The sequence below is a fragment of the Myxocyprinus asiaticus genome, chromosome 7, assembly GCF_019703515.2.
Source record: "Myxocyprinus asiaticus isolate MX2 ecotype Aquarium Trade chromosome 7, UBuf_Myxa_2, whole genome shotgun sequence".
Classification (NCBI taxonomy): domain Eukaryota; kingdom Metazoa; phylum Chordata; class Actinopteri; order Cypriniformes; family Catostomidae; genus Myxocyprinus; species Myxocyprinus asiaticus.
The window spans coordinates 45,123,473-45,138,277 of record NC_059350.1 but is presented as its reverse complement, the minus strand read 5'-3'; the positions used below and the strand labels follow the sequence as shown (position 1 = coordinate 45,138,277).

At 34.8% G+C, this 14,805-nt stretch overlaps 1 protein-coding gene across 1 annotated transcript; it reads right to left on the bottom strand.

The window, feature by feature from the left end:
- Nucleotides 1–5,312: 5,312 nt before the first annotated feature.
- cnpy3 (canopy FGF signaling regulator 3) lies at nt 5,313–12,462 on the bottom strand. Its single transcript, XM_051701998.1, has 6 exons — nt 12,228–12,462; nt 9,765–9,891; nt 8,725–8,821; nt 8,253–8,375; nt 7,458–7,575; nt 5,313–5,740 (listed from the first exon to the last, which is right to left on the bottom strand). Exons 1-6 carry the CDS (start codon nt 12,325–12,327, stop codon nt 5,478–5,480), a joined length of 828 nt encoding a protein of 275 aa, XP_051557958.1. The 5' UTR covers nt 12,328–12,462; the 3' UTR covers nt 5,313–5,477.
- Between the last annotated feature and the right edge of the window lie 2,343 nt (nt 12,463–14,805).

Below are 14,805 nucleotides of genomic sequence, written 5' to 3'. Positions count from 1 at the left end.
AACAAAGGGAAATGTTGGCACTCTGCAGTTGCTTTTAAACTGTTCATTTTAGACACTATGGCAACAACTGGAGGACAAACTACAAGACAAATCTCACTGAAAATTAAAGGGATAGTTCACCCAAAAATGAAAGTTCTGTCATAATTTACTCAAGAAATTGTGTTCCAAACCTGCATGACTATATCTTTCTTCTGTAGAACACTACATGAGATTGTTATCCTCAGTCACCAAATGTTTAAATTGCATCTTTTTTTATACAATGTCTGAGATAGACTGCCTAACATCTTGCTAATTTAGCTTTTCCAATTAGCATGCATTCAGCATGCTTACATTAACTGTATTAGCTAGTTAGGTTCCCTCTACTTGAAGTACAGTGCATCTGGAAAGTATTCACAGCGCTTCACTTTTTCCACATTTTGTTATGTTACAGCCTTATTCCAAAATGGATTAATTCATTATTTTCCTCAATTCTACAAACAATACCCCATGATGACAACATGAAAGAAGTTTGCTTAAAATCTTTGCAAATTTATTAAAAAAAAAAAAAAAAAAAAAAAAAAAAAAAATCACATGTGCATAAGTATTCACAGCCTTTGCTCAATACTTAGTTGAAGCACCTTTGGTACCAATTACAGCCTCAAGTCCTTTTGAGTATGATGCTACAAGCTTGGCACACCTATTTTTGGGCAGTTTCTCCCATTCTTCTTTACAGGACCTCTCAAGCTCCATCAGGTTGGATGGGGAGCATTGGTGCACAGGCATTTTCAGATCTCTCCAGAGATGTTCAATCGGGTTCAAGTCTGGGCTCTGGCTGGGCCACTCAAGGACATTCACAGAGTTGTCCTGGAGCCACTCCTTTGTTATCTTGGCTGTGTGCTTAGGGTCGTTGTCCTGTTGGAAGATGAACCTTCGCCCCAGTCTGAGGTCCAGAGTGCTCTGGAGCAGGTTTTCATCAAGGATGTCTCTGTACATTGCTGCATTCATCTTTCCCTCGATCCTGACTAGTCTCCCAGTTCCTGCCGCTGAAAAAAATCCCCACAGCATGATGCTGCCACCACCATGCTTCACTGTAGGGATGGTATTGGCCAGGTGATGAGCGGTGCCTGGTTTCCTCTAGACATGACGCTTGCCATTCAGGCCAAAGAGTTCAATCTTTGTTTCTCATGGTCTGAGAGTCCTTCAGGTGCCTTTTGGCAAACTCCAGGCAGGCTGTCATGTGCCTTTTACTGAGGAGTGGCTTCCGTCTGGCCACTCTACCATACAGGCCTGATTGGTGGAGTGCTGCAGAGATGGTTGTTCTTCTGGAAGGTTCTCCCCTCTCCACAGAGAAATGCTGGAGCTCTGTCAGAGTGACCATCGGGTTCTTGGTCACCTCCCTGACTAAAGCCCTTCTCCCCTGATTGCTCAGTTTGGCCAGGCGGCCAGCTCTAGGAAGAGTCCTGGTGCTTCCAAGCTTCTTCCATTTACGGATGATGGAGGCCACTGTGCTCATTGGGACTTTCAATGCTGCAGAAATTTTTCTGTACCCTTCCCCAGATCTGTGCCTCAATACAATCCTGTCTCGGAGGTCTACAGATGATTCCTTGGACTTCATGGCTTGGTTTGTGCTCTGACATGCACTGTTAACTGTGGGACCTTATATAGACAGGTGTGTGCCTTTCCAAATCATGTCCAATCAACTGAAATTTCCACAGGTGGACTCCAATCAAGTTGTAGAAACATCTCAAGGATGATCAGTGGAAACAGGATGCACCTGAGCTCAATTTTCAGTGTCATGGCAAAGGCTGTGAATACTTATGTACATGTGATTTTTTTCATTTTTTATTTTTAATAAATTTGCAAAGATTTCAAACAAACTTCTTTCACGTTGTCATTATGGGGTATTGTTTGTAGAATTTTGAGGAAAATAATGAATTTAATCCATTTAGAAATAAGGCTGTAACATGTGCTGTGAATACTTTCCGGATGCACTGTATTTAAGTTGAGACCATGATTCATGGTCATTTTAAGTTTAGCCAAAGAGTTAAATTTAAAGTTAAGTGCTATTAACATTTATGAGTTAACTTACTCAGTATTTCAAGTTAAGAGCAATTAACATGCATGTGTAGTACAAAATCAAAATCTGAAAGTTCTATCAACTTCAATAACATCAACTTAATTGCCTCAATATTTTGAGTTCTACTTTCTTATTAGGGGCTACAGTGTGATCAGATTTAAATCAATAAAATATGTAATGGTTGATGAGAGAGGTCAACGGAGAATGGCCAGACTGGTTTAAACTTACAAAGTCTATGGTAACTCAGATAACCGCTCCATACAATTGTGGTGAGAAAAATAGCATCTCAGAATGCTATTCTGAGATAAGGGTTGGCACTATTTTGGCAGCACGAGGGGGATCTATACAATATTAAGCTGGTGGTTTTAATGTTGTGGCTGATCGGTGTATCAACCATTTGAATAAGTCAAACTGAAATAGCTCAATATGCTTTTCAAATGTAGGCCTATTTATAAAAACAAAATTACCATCTTTAAAGTGGTTTCTAGCTGGTCCAAGCTGGTTTATGTGGTTGATGAGCTAGACACCCAGCCAGTGATTTACTTTTCATCTCTCGCTGAACACTGAAATTGGAGAATTGGACATTGAAATTAGATTAACCTTACACACCTTTAAGCATACTAGATGTGTTCCTACTTTGCAAAAACCATAAATGTTGTGGGTTTTATTAAGAGAAATTGTCTTTGTATAAATTGATATACAGTCTTTTTAAATTAGATTCCAATTTACTTTCCATGGTTCCCACTCTTGTATATAAGTTAATGACTTAAGTGCATTCTCCTTACAAGCCATGATCTATTCTTCCTTCTTGGTTTTACCACCATCTTGTGGTAAAGTCTGCAAAATTACTGCTTAAAAATACCAACTCATTTCCTTGTGACATTTGCCCAAAAAAAAAAAAAAAAAAAAAGATTTGTCTTTTTAAAAATAAACGCATAAAACACAGCTGCTTCACGTTTCCCATTTTTATTCGTCAGTTGTCATTTACACTTCATCAAACGCTTATCAATGGATTATCTGCAGCTCCAGTAATGAGCCGATGCCAAGAAACATAAAATCAGCATATTTTCCACACATTGTAATATTTGCATTCTGTATACAGTTCGATCTCAGGTCAATAACATTCATACACACTGTGTAACTGTATACAAACACTTGCAGGACCTCTCACAGTTACACACACACAACTTTTGAAAAGAGCAACATTTGATATCAGATAAACAGTTTAAAGTAAACAATGCTGTCCAGAAAAGTCTTAAAGAAAAATTCAACTCAAAAATTCCCTGTAACTGACATCACATACATAAATACTGCAGGAGCAAACCCAAAGAACAGATCAGGCAAAATGGTACAATTGTTTATCCTTATTTGGATAAAAAGAAAGAAATGTCCCAACTTGCTTTCTCTCAATTTCTCACCCAGTATCTGTATTACCTCATGACTGAAATTAGAAATGTGGGAAATTAATAGGTCAAGTCTGGCTTTACAAGATGCCAAGCTGAGATGGCTGAATCTATCAAAAATAAAAAATAAAAAATAAAAATTTGATTAAATTCACATTTTATGGATATGTTGAAGCATGAAACACAATTAGCATTTGTTGCATCACATAAAATCTTACTCTAAAAATATGACCCTTTATGATATTCAATATTCTTGAATATCTAACACCTCAATATAACAACAATGAATGACAATAATAAAAAGTTACAGCCAAAACAAAAAGAACCTCTCACGATTTCCGGAATCTATTTGCGTAGTCTGATACATAGAGGGACCTTTAACTTAGAATTGAAAACAAATAAAACTCACAATAAGCAAACAAGAGAACTGTTGATGTAAATATAAAACCCCTTTAAACACAATGTCTTTCAATAGTTTGGGGAGCCTGTAAAACCTACAAATATTTATCAGACAAGTCGTGGAGATGATGGAGAGGAAAGAAAAAGAGAATCATGAATTTCCTGAATGCATTCCAACAGCATACCACTTTAGCATACTTCATTGATAAAAATCAGACAAACAATATCACTAGATTTTCCCTGCATTCACGTCATTACTGTAATTACAAATATCTTGTTAAAACTGCTCACATCTTTGTCAGACCCCTAACTAGTTCAAAACTTAAGAAACCCAAAAAGCAGTGGCCTCAACAATCCTCATTTCATGCGAGTGCTCATGATTTTAAAATTACGATTCATATTGTCTATTCATTTCTTTAGGAGGAAACCTTGTTTAATGCTGAGAAAAATGCTGAGTGCACCTTTAAATATTTTGCAAGATCATACAAATGTGAATTAATGTAATTAGTTTTCTATGCAGCATGTAATGTAGTGATTAAGTATTTCACTGTCTTTATAAAGGGACATAGATACTTTTTGGCATTATGAATGTTGCTATAGAAACAAGTAATTTCAGAATAACAGTTCAACGTTTAATCTCTCTATGGTAAGGTACGGTACTATAGTAATTCCAACATGACGTGAATATAGTTCTTTTCCTGAAAGCAAGATTCCAGCATGCGTAAAACATCACTAACATGTACCAGCATGTTTTGATTGGTCAACAAGCACATTATTCACCTGCTATAAACTGCCATTTATTGGATCTGAAAATGGCCAATAATCACTGTGCTTCATCTGAATGGAGTTGTCATGTGACATGTACACTCTGACCTATAATTACTTTCTACTAATGGAATACATATTTTATTATTATCCTTCAGTACAAATATCTACACATCCTTAAAACAAGAAATGTACTTAAAATTGTTTAAGAAATTATGATTTGTTTTCAAAAAGTTGACATGTTTCAATTTAGTTAACATGAACTAACAATGAGAAATACCTTTACAGCATTTATTAATTTAGCTTAATATAGTAATACATTTTTTAAATCAAAAAGTTGTATGTTACCATTTGTCAATGCACTATGAAGTAACGTGAACAATGAACAATGATATTTTTATTGACTAACATTAACAAAGATTAATAAATGCTGTAAAAAATAATATTGTTCATTGTTATTTCATCATACCTAATCTATTAATAAACTGTAACTAATGGAACCTTATTGTAAAGTGTTACCAGTTTATTTTACCCCAATGCAAATAGTTTATTATAGATGTACCAGCATTCTCTTAAGCACAAATTTTGTAGATTAATGCTTGAAACAAGAAAAAAAAAAAAAAAAAAAAAAAAATTATATATATATATATATATATATATATATATATATTTTTTTTTTTTTTTTGCCAATACAAAGACAAATTAATGTAATTACATAAATAGTCTCTAAAAACAAGTCTTATTATCATATACAATATTGTTTCTCAATTTTATCTTGTTTTAAGGTTGTTTAAATATTTTACTTTGTTTTGCAGTGAAAAACTAAATTTAAATCTGCTGCAAGAAGAGGCATGTCAGAGTTCAGTTTTATCCTGTTTAAGAGGAACTTTCTTCTGAATCTGCTCCTCGTCTGAGGTGTATACAGCTTCTTCAGTTTTCCGCATGCTGGTCTCAGTCTCAGGAATCTTGGACTTTTTCTTCTTCTTCACTTTCTTCTCTTTTTTCTGACTGTCCTCACCATTCTTACTCTTCTTCTTTTTGCCCTTCTTTTTTTTCTTGTCCTCTGCGATGGCCGCCGTGTCTCCCTTCTTTGCGGACCATGCCTCATTTAGACAGGCTGCAGAGAGAGTGTCAGAGGTTGCTTTTAACACCGAAAACCTAATGCACAGATACAATATTTTGACACATCTCCCATTTTTTGACCCTTCTGTTTGCATTCACTTAGACAAAACAAACTGTGTATACAGTAATACCCCACCAGACTTCCCACGATGGTCTTCACTATGCTATCAGTGGATTGTGCAAATAAACAGATTCACTGCATGAATATGAATGCTGCCACAGGCACATTAACACTGCTGTTAATTTCCAATCAGTAAACTGATTAACTGCACTGTTATTCCAAAGTGATCAAAATCAGGCTTGTGCACTCATGAAAAGTAGTCATATCCTGGCAGATCTACACTGGTTGCTGTAGTAATGTCACAGGCATCAGCACAATGCCAAATCATTCATCTGGGGTTGAAATCCAAAATGAACTCATTTGGCAAAAGACTGCTGATGGCAGTAATGCAACAAGAATTGCATTTCTTATTTCCAAATATTTCTTCCTCAAAAGTACTGTAAATGGAACTGTTAAGGAACCAGACTCGTTAAATGAATAGTTCACCCAAAAATTAGAATTATTTCATCATTTACTCAGCCTAATGTCATGCAGATGTTATGACTTTCTTTCTTCTGCAGAACACAAACTAAGATTTAGAAGAATAGCTCAGCTCTGTAGGTCCATCCAATGCAAGTGAATAGTGACGAAAAACACAAAGGCTGCATAAAAATAATCCATAAGACTCCAGTGGTTTAATCCATGTCTTCTGAAGCGATCCAGTTGGTTTTGAGTGAGAAGAGACCAAAATGTAAACTCCTTTTTCACTGTACATCTTGACATCAGCAGTCTCCTTGGCGATCATGATTTCAAGCTCGATTACACTTCCTAGCGCTTGATGCATGTACAGAGTGTAGATGGCGCTAGGAAGTGTAATCGAGCTTGAAATCATGATCGCCAAGAATATTTATAGTGAAATAGAAGTTATATTTTGGACTGTTCTCACCCAAAATCGATCGGATCACTTTTGAAGACATGTATTAAACCACTGGATTATTTTATGCTGCATTTATGTGCTTTTTGGAGCTTCAAATTTTGGTCACCATTCACTTGCATTGTTTGGACCTACAGAGCTGAGATATTCTTCTAAAAATTTTAGTTTGTGTTCTGCAGAAGAAAAAAAGTCATACACATCTGGGATGACATGAGGGTGAGTAAATTATAAAATAATTTCTATTTTTGGGTTAACTATTCCTTTAAGAGGAATTGGAACCAGAATCATTTAATTCCTAACGATTCCCATCCCTTGTGCTGATATTCAGTAAAACAGCACGATTGCAATTGTAATACAAACAGTAAAGCATCCTAGTGCTGTTATCCTCAATATCAGCACTCTTGGAATGCCGCTTGTCCAATGAGAATAGATAAATAACTACTGTATAATATATTGCCCTGCAAAGCCCAAACGCAGCACCTACGCCAACAGAGAAACTGAGAAAAATGGCTTCAACCTTTCTTGACTGTCCAGCTAAATGTGAATTACAGAATAGTCTCACTCTGTTTTCTCTAAATCTGAGCATAGTTGAGTCAAACCTGTCTGTCACAGGAAAAATCATAGTCTAAGGGACTCGATTTAGCTCATAACTCAGTTTGGACCAAATGTGTAGTTTCTGTGTTTTGCCTTTGCAAGGCAATATAGTACAGTACAGCTGTTGTGTTAGTTTCATGGTACCTGTGTCTTGTCCTTTTAGCACATGTTTCTCACACAGGTAAGTGGTGAGATCTTCCTCTTGGCTGCCTTTATACCAGGCTTCAATCACTTCTTCATACTGCTCCACCATCACGTCACACTTATGGGGGAAAAACACATATCTCTCAATACACTTGCATAAATTACAGTGCTCATCTGTGGCAGTTTCATTGTATAACTTATGAAATGTGATCACAATAATAATGGGAATAGGCAAAAACATCTTAAAAATCGAATAGTCAACTCGTAAAATACAACAAGCACATTGGATTCACTCACAAACTAGCATCTTTAGCCATTTCACGTCACTCTGTGAAGATTATTTTAAAATCTATGCACTGTGTTACGTTGTGTTTGGGCTTGTTTTAATCGTGACCCTTTGCTGTAAGTAAAGATACGCTATTTTCTATATTCTGTTTATGTTTCATGACGTAATAAGCTAAGCTGATATACCCCAAGTAACATACATACATACATGTTTTTTTCACATTTTTGTTTATTGCTTCATGTAACATAAATAGAATATGGGAAATGGCATGTTGCAACTTACAGCAGATGATCCCGATTAACACCAGCTCCAAGGCAATATAACAAGCTAAAGAAATGTTGAAATAATTCCCACCGAGTTATTGGCCAATAATATATTGGCCGCCGATACTGTATATCGCGCATCCCTAGTTTACACAAAAATGCATTTATTTGCTTGTATTTTCTGAATAAAAGCCATTGGTTTTACATACATTACAATTATTATATTTTATATAATTTCACACACACCTGTTTCTTGAGGTCAGCCACTTCTGCACTGGTCTCATTCCACAGTTCATAAGGAATGTCCATTACCACCTTCACTCCTTTATTGACCAGGTTATGTAACGTCGAAAATGTCTCAGAGATGCCCTGAGCAGAGAGATGCAGACAATCAAATTTTACAGCCTAGATTGAAGCTTGCAGTTTTGACATCTATCTATCTGTCTGTCTGTCTGTCTATCTACCTACATGCCTACCTATCTATCATCCATCCATCATCTGTCTGTCTGTCCATCCATCCATCCATTCGTCCATCCATCCTTTTATCCATCCATCCGTCCGTCCGTCCATCCATCTGTCTGTCCATCCATCCATCCATCCATCCACAGACACGATAGACAGATATTGTATCTGTCTATCGTATCTTTCTCTCTGTCTGTCTATGAGAATGCACATTCAAATAGAAATACATTTTAGAAGGGGTAGACTTGAAGCCCACCTTTGCAAATCGATTGCTGCCATCCCTTTCTTTGTGTAGATTGTACTGCATAATCCTTGAGCAAACATTCTCCATGACCTCTATGAAACGGATATCACTAAATATATATTTTTTTTAAAAGAAAAAAAAAGTCATAAGTCCATTAGACGAGTGGTTCTCAAAGTGAGGGTGGAAGACTGCCCCGTTCTCAAAACTCATTCACTTTCACACATTCAAAGAATTTGTGACCATACATGCAAGAACCAATTTGGGCAATTTTTTTCCCTCTGCCTTTTTCTCCTTAAGCCTTGTTTATACTTCACTATGCGTACAGCTCTCAAAAACAATTGCTCAACTTTATGCAAACGAAAAGCGGAAATCGGCAGCATGAACCAATCACTGAGCAGAAAGCATTTTTGAACGAGGAGGGTGAGTAAAAGATGTAAAAAATAATATTTGGGTGAGCTAATATATATTAATTTTGCTCCTGCAGCAGTGTCAAATAATATTTATTCTATTCTATAATATCTATTCTATTTATATATAAAGTATATAGACATTATTAAAATACTGCTTTATGTATTTATGCAACAGAAGTATACAGAAAATAATAGAATAATGTAGTCCTAGTGACAAGCCAAAGATTTTCTTGTTTCAAAGGGAGGCTTGACCAAAGAAAATTGAGAACCACTGCATTAGACATTTATGGCAAAGACACATTATGCCAAATTGCATCTTAATATGTACATAGACTCAAACTTCATAGACTCAAACTTCAAACCCATATGACTTTCTTTCTCTCGTGGAACTCAAAAGGAAATGATGGGCAGAATAATCATTTACCATTCACTTTCATTGAATAGAAAAAAGACACAACTAAAGAAAATGACAACTAAAATGAATATATTGCCTAAGAGATGTAATGTATGTGTTACTTTGAAGAAAGTAAGTAATGCAGGTTTGGAGCAATATGAGGGTAAGTAAATGATGACAGAATTTTCATATTTTGGGTGAACTATCCCTTTAATGTTCATAGTCGTACAACATACAAGTAGACTTACGATTTGACATATTTGATTGGCGGTGCACCTTTATCATCCAGGAAGCGGTAGTTGGTTTCTATCAACTCTTTCGTTTTACCAGTCTCCTCAAATGCAGACTTCATCTCAATACTCACAAATTTGCATACTATGGAAATATACAGAGCACATTTAGCATAGAAAACAGGAACAGAAAATGTCTGTGTCTCAAATCCCAATGAGCTGCCTACCTAGTAAGGATGGGCATTTTGGTCATTTTGTCTACTTGAGTACTCAGACTAATTACTCATCGAGTACTCAAGGGGCAATGACATGCACATAATCGCTCACCCTTTCAGTCATAGCACTCGTTCAAAGAGGGAGCAGTGTTTTCCTGAGGTAACGACAGAAAAACAGCATCTGGAATTATTCACACTAAGTAATGACAAACACAGACGTGACATTTATTATAATGGCCTTGCCACTTGTGTGACCATTTTTACACATTTATTTAAATTCAGAGTTGTTAAAACATTGATAATGATCTGTAATCCTCGTTAATAAATGATACCCTTATGAAAACTTACTGTGGATTTACTGTAGTAATATTGTATTAACCATGACTGTAGTAACCATGTTTTTTTTTTTTTTTTTTTTTTTGGCAGTAACTAAGGTTTTGATACAATTAACCATGGTTTTACTTCAGCATTACAGTAGTATCCATATGGTAACTTGGTTCTAGTAATAGTAACCAAATAATAATATCAATGGTTCATTTTGTGGTTTTATATGTGGCTTATATTTACTCATTTTTAAAGGGTAAACAAAGCAGCCTAATCATTTTCTGCTTAGGCCTATAAATATATAAAAAATTTAAGTAATAATTTATGTTACTCATTTTATCCAAAGAATTGTAAAAATTAAATTTATTAGAGGTATCGGTATTGGTATCGATATCGGCGATATTGGCCTAAAAGTACTTGGTATCAGATCGAAAATAAAATAAGTGGTCTCGCCCATCCCTAACTGCCACACGCGCCTGGTGTGTGTGTGTGTGTGTGTGTGTGCGCGCGTGCGTGTGTCCAAGTGTTCGCTCCTGTGGGGAAAGCTGCGATGCTCCATATTGTTTTTGCTGTGATGATTCATAAAGCGTTCCATTCAACTCGGAGAGTCAGAATTTTCACCTTTCAACTGGCGAAAGTGCAACGGAATGACACATTATGATGGACTTCTAACTTGGAAACTCGTGCGGACATCTTCAACTCCCATTTCGTCGAGATGCAGGTGTGTGTTACGTCACTTAGAGCAGGGAGGTCTACAGTCATTGACAAACATTCACTTTTATTGAACAATATCCATTAACGAGTCAAAGTTCTTACATTAAATGATAATATAACATGTTTAGCAAACGTTTTTCAGAGACAGGTGTTCAAACCACAGTTAATTACACTCTCTTTTGATGATCGTAATTATAGCATTGCAGCATCGTATATCAGTTTGGTTGCTATGAGACGTCTCTGACAATCAATGTACCCCTCAAAATCACAACGTAATCAATCTCAAAATTAAAAATAAGCTCCCTCTTTGACATGTGTGTGTTTAGTTGTCAGGTAATTGTCATTGAATTTCAAATTAAGTGAAGTCACATCATGTACGATCACCATCGAGCATCGTTTTCATGATCGATCATTGCTGCCATGTCCGAGTACCCGAGTACTCGTGCCCATCCCTGCTACCTAGGCAGCATTTTTGGGCATCATAGGCATGTTCAAATAAAACATAAGAAAATTAGATGTTATTGATGCCCAAAATACTGTCAAAAGTTCCAAAATCGGTTTGAATGTTCACAGTGCAAATATAATGTCATTATAATGTCTAGGTAGGAAGCTCACTAGGCTTTGAGACACCACTAGTGTCATGACTTGCAGAAGTAACACAAGAGTTCTGTTAAAAAGAGAAAATCTGCTGCTCTTGATAGTGTGTGTACATTTTTATAATGTATTTATTTTTATCATGCAATTATTTATTTCATTGCCAGGGACAAGACAAAGTACAAGTGGTGTAAAATAATAAATGGAATATCAACATAGTCTTCACAGCTTAAGAGTTATAAGAAATTAAAATGGATTTGATATTCGACATACTGTTCTCCAAAAACACCTGAATACCAAATTTATTTCGGTGAATATGTAATTTGGCCAGTAAGTGTCAGATTAACCATAAAGTACTTATTCAGTTGTGACTTACAAATATAAATTGGCTAATAAAAGTCAAACTGTATATCTTTATATAATTATCTGTGTACCTGTGTATGAACGAACATCTGCGAGAAAAACAGATTTCAGATCCCTTATATAGTGTATAATATATATTCCTCCGCTTGCATTACATTATTTTGACAAGCACTGGATGTCAAGTTTGAACTGCACGAGCGATCATTATCATTTTCTCTTTCAAGCAGAATATTGGACATTATTCATTATGAATCAAGGACAGTCTGCCTACCTTCACATTTATTTGGCAGATGCACCCATTGATCGTCCCCGATTTTGTTAGCAGCTGCAGCACTTACGAAAAACAACACAATGAAGATAAAAACGTTCATTTTACAATACGGCTCATGCTTATTTGACTAGCCGCTATATATGAAGCTTTCAGTTCCGTTGTGGCAGGTTGATCAGTAAGGGTTCAAAGAAAAATCGGCAGCTGGCAGCAGTCAATAGACCGCTTTCACAGTGAGACTGTGATGACGCGCTTCCGCCTTATTTAGCAGCGTAAATCTCGCAAATTGTTACCAGTTAAACCAAGAGAATTTGCTATTGTTTTTGACGCAATTCCAAAGAGTGTGATGTTACTTTTGAAAAACTGTAACTCAGCAGAAATCAGCATGGTTAATCTTTGTGGAAACATTTTCATTGAAAATGTTGATGTTTTAAAACAACAGTGTAGCGATAAGATTATAAGGAATGCTCTTTGTTCTGTGTCCTTACCGGCAGCAAGATTTTTTTGGTCTTCTTTATTCGGTAATATATCTTGGGTTAAAGCATGGAAACTGCCAAATAAGTTTTGTATCAATAACAAAGTTAAGGAAGTGTCTTACAAAATACTTAATAGAATTTATCCTGCTAAGCATGTTTTGGAAAGATTTAAGCTTAATATTTCGTATTCCTGTGATTTTTGTGGTCAAGAAAAAGAAACTATTTTGCATCTTTTTTTCATTGTCTTTACTCAAGATTATTTTGGAAGGATTTGGAATTTTATATTAAAAGAAAAATGGAGTGTATGATAGAAATTTTTATATTTGATGTACTTTTTTATACAGAAAAAGAAAATTTGAATTGTAAAGAACAACATATTATACATTTGTTTATTTTGTTAGGAAAATTCCATATACATAAAAAGCAGTGGGCTCAATGTAAACCAAATTTTGCACATTTTATAAATGACTTTAAATTATATGTAAATCTCTTGGAACAAACAAAAAACAAAAAAGCACTGAAAACATGTAATGCTCTGAAAGCATTGAAATGTATGTAATTTTCTTTCTTTATTTTTTCTCTCTCTCTGGCAGCTAATGTTAATTTGATTATGTGGATATGTAATACCTCTTGTTCTTGTGGCATTGAATCAATAAAGCATTAAAAAAAAAATCTCGCAAATTGTTTATATATATATATATATATATATATATATATATATATATATATATGATATGCTTATTGTTATATTACCCTGGAATATATATATATATATATATATATATATATATATGATATGCTTATTGTTATATTACCCTGGAATTATATATATATATATATATATATATATATATATATATATATATATATATATATATATAAAGAATTACCATAGCTGCGAGGGGGTTTCTATTACAGAGAGAGTGACAGTAAATTTGGCATCTTCTCCCATTTGACTGTCTTAATCCACCGCTCTCTATTTTTTTCCTCTTCTGGAAAGTCATTCAAACGTAATAGTGGAGTTTTTTCTTTTGCTCTTGGAGCAAATGGGTAAGTGAAAATAATATTTGTCAAAGGTTTTTATTTATTTATTTTTTATTGAACAATTTGTCATGTACAAACAACATGGCAACAACAATACATCTTTGCATTATAACAGCAGGATCAGGTGCATAAAAGGACAAATCAAACATACAAGAAATAATAATAATAAAACAAAAAATATATATTTATATATTTAAGGAGATAGGGCTTTTTTTTTTTTTTTTTTTTGTAAATCATAGTCCTCTATTATGCTAAAATGTTTATTGCATTTTTATTTTCCATCACCTTAAGGGCTTTTGTATAAGAAAGAAACTCGTTATGAAATACACGGTTTCACTTTCATGTACTTTGACTTATATATATACAATTTTCCCAGAATAAGGAAGTTATTAACCAGTAAGTCATCTTTGTTATTGTTCATAACAAGTCCACAAACAATGTCCTTTTGAGAAAAGTTTTCAAGGTGAGGAACCCTTGGGTAAAGCCAGCCCTGTATATCAAGCCATGGCGTCTGCATACATACAATGGAAAAATAAATGATCAGTAGTTTCAGTAGTCACAAAATACACATTTATCCAAATCTTTGTCATAAGAATTCACTGGATGGATATATTCCATTTAAAATGTTAAAATGGATCTCTTTGGCTTTGGGAGTTATGGGGAATTTTAAATATTTAGCATTTGGAGAAATTTTGTGAAATCGAGTTTCTGTAAGCTATTATAGGGTACGAGATGTTATAAAACATATTTCAAATTGTTTTGTTTGAGAGTTTAATTTGATTAAAGTCACAACCTCCAATTAAAAGTAGTGGGGGACATGGGGTGATGGGAATAGAATTAGTACAAATTCCTTTAAACATAGAGTTGGGGATGGCTTTAGTTATGGATTTGAATGTGTTCTGATTGCCAATTAAATCATATACGATACAGCCACTACTATCAACTAAATGAGTCCAGTCCATCCAGTCCTTGTTATACAGCAATTTGTTTTTTTACTGTAATATATCTATTATCCCATATTGGTGTATTACGTGGGGTGAAATTATGATTGTATAAGAGTT

What these genes read in the sequence shown, in the direction of transcription:
- cnpy3 (XM_051701998.1), bottom strand. Translation starts at nt 12,327, where the DNA reads ATGAACGTTTTTATCTTCATTGTGTTGTTTTTCGTAAGTGCTGCAGCT. An exon ending in TCTGCCAAATAAATGTGAAG is followed by an intron (nt 9,892 to 12,227) that starts GTAGGCAGACTG and finishes ATATTTCCATAG; the next exon opens with TATGCAAATTTGTGAGTATT. An exon ending in CCAATCAAATATGTCAAATC is followed by an intron (nt 8,822 to 9,764) that starts GTAAGTCTACTT and finishes ATATATATTTAG; the next exon opens with TGATATCCGTTTCATAGAGG.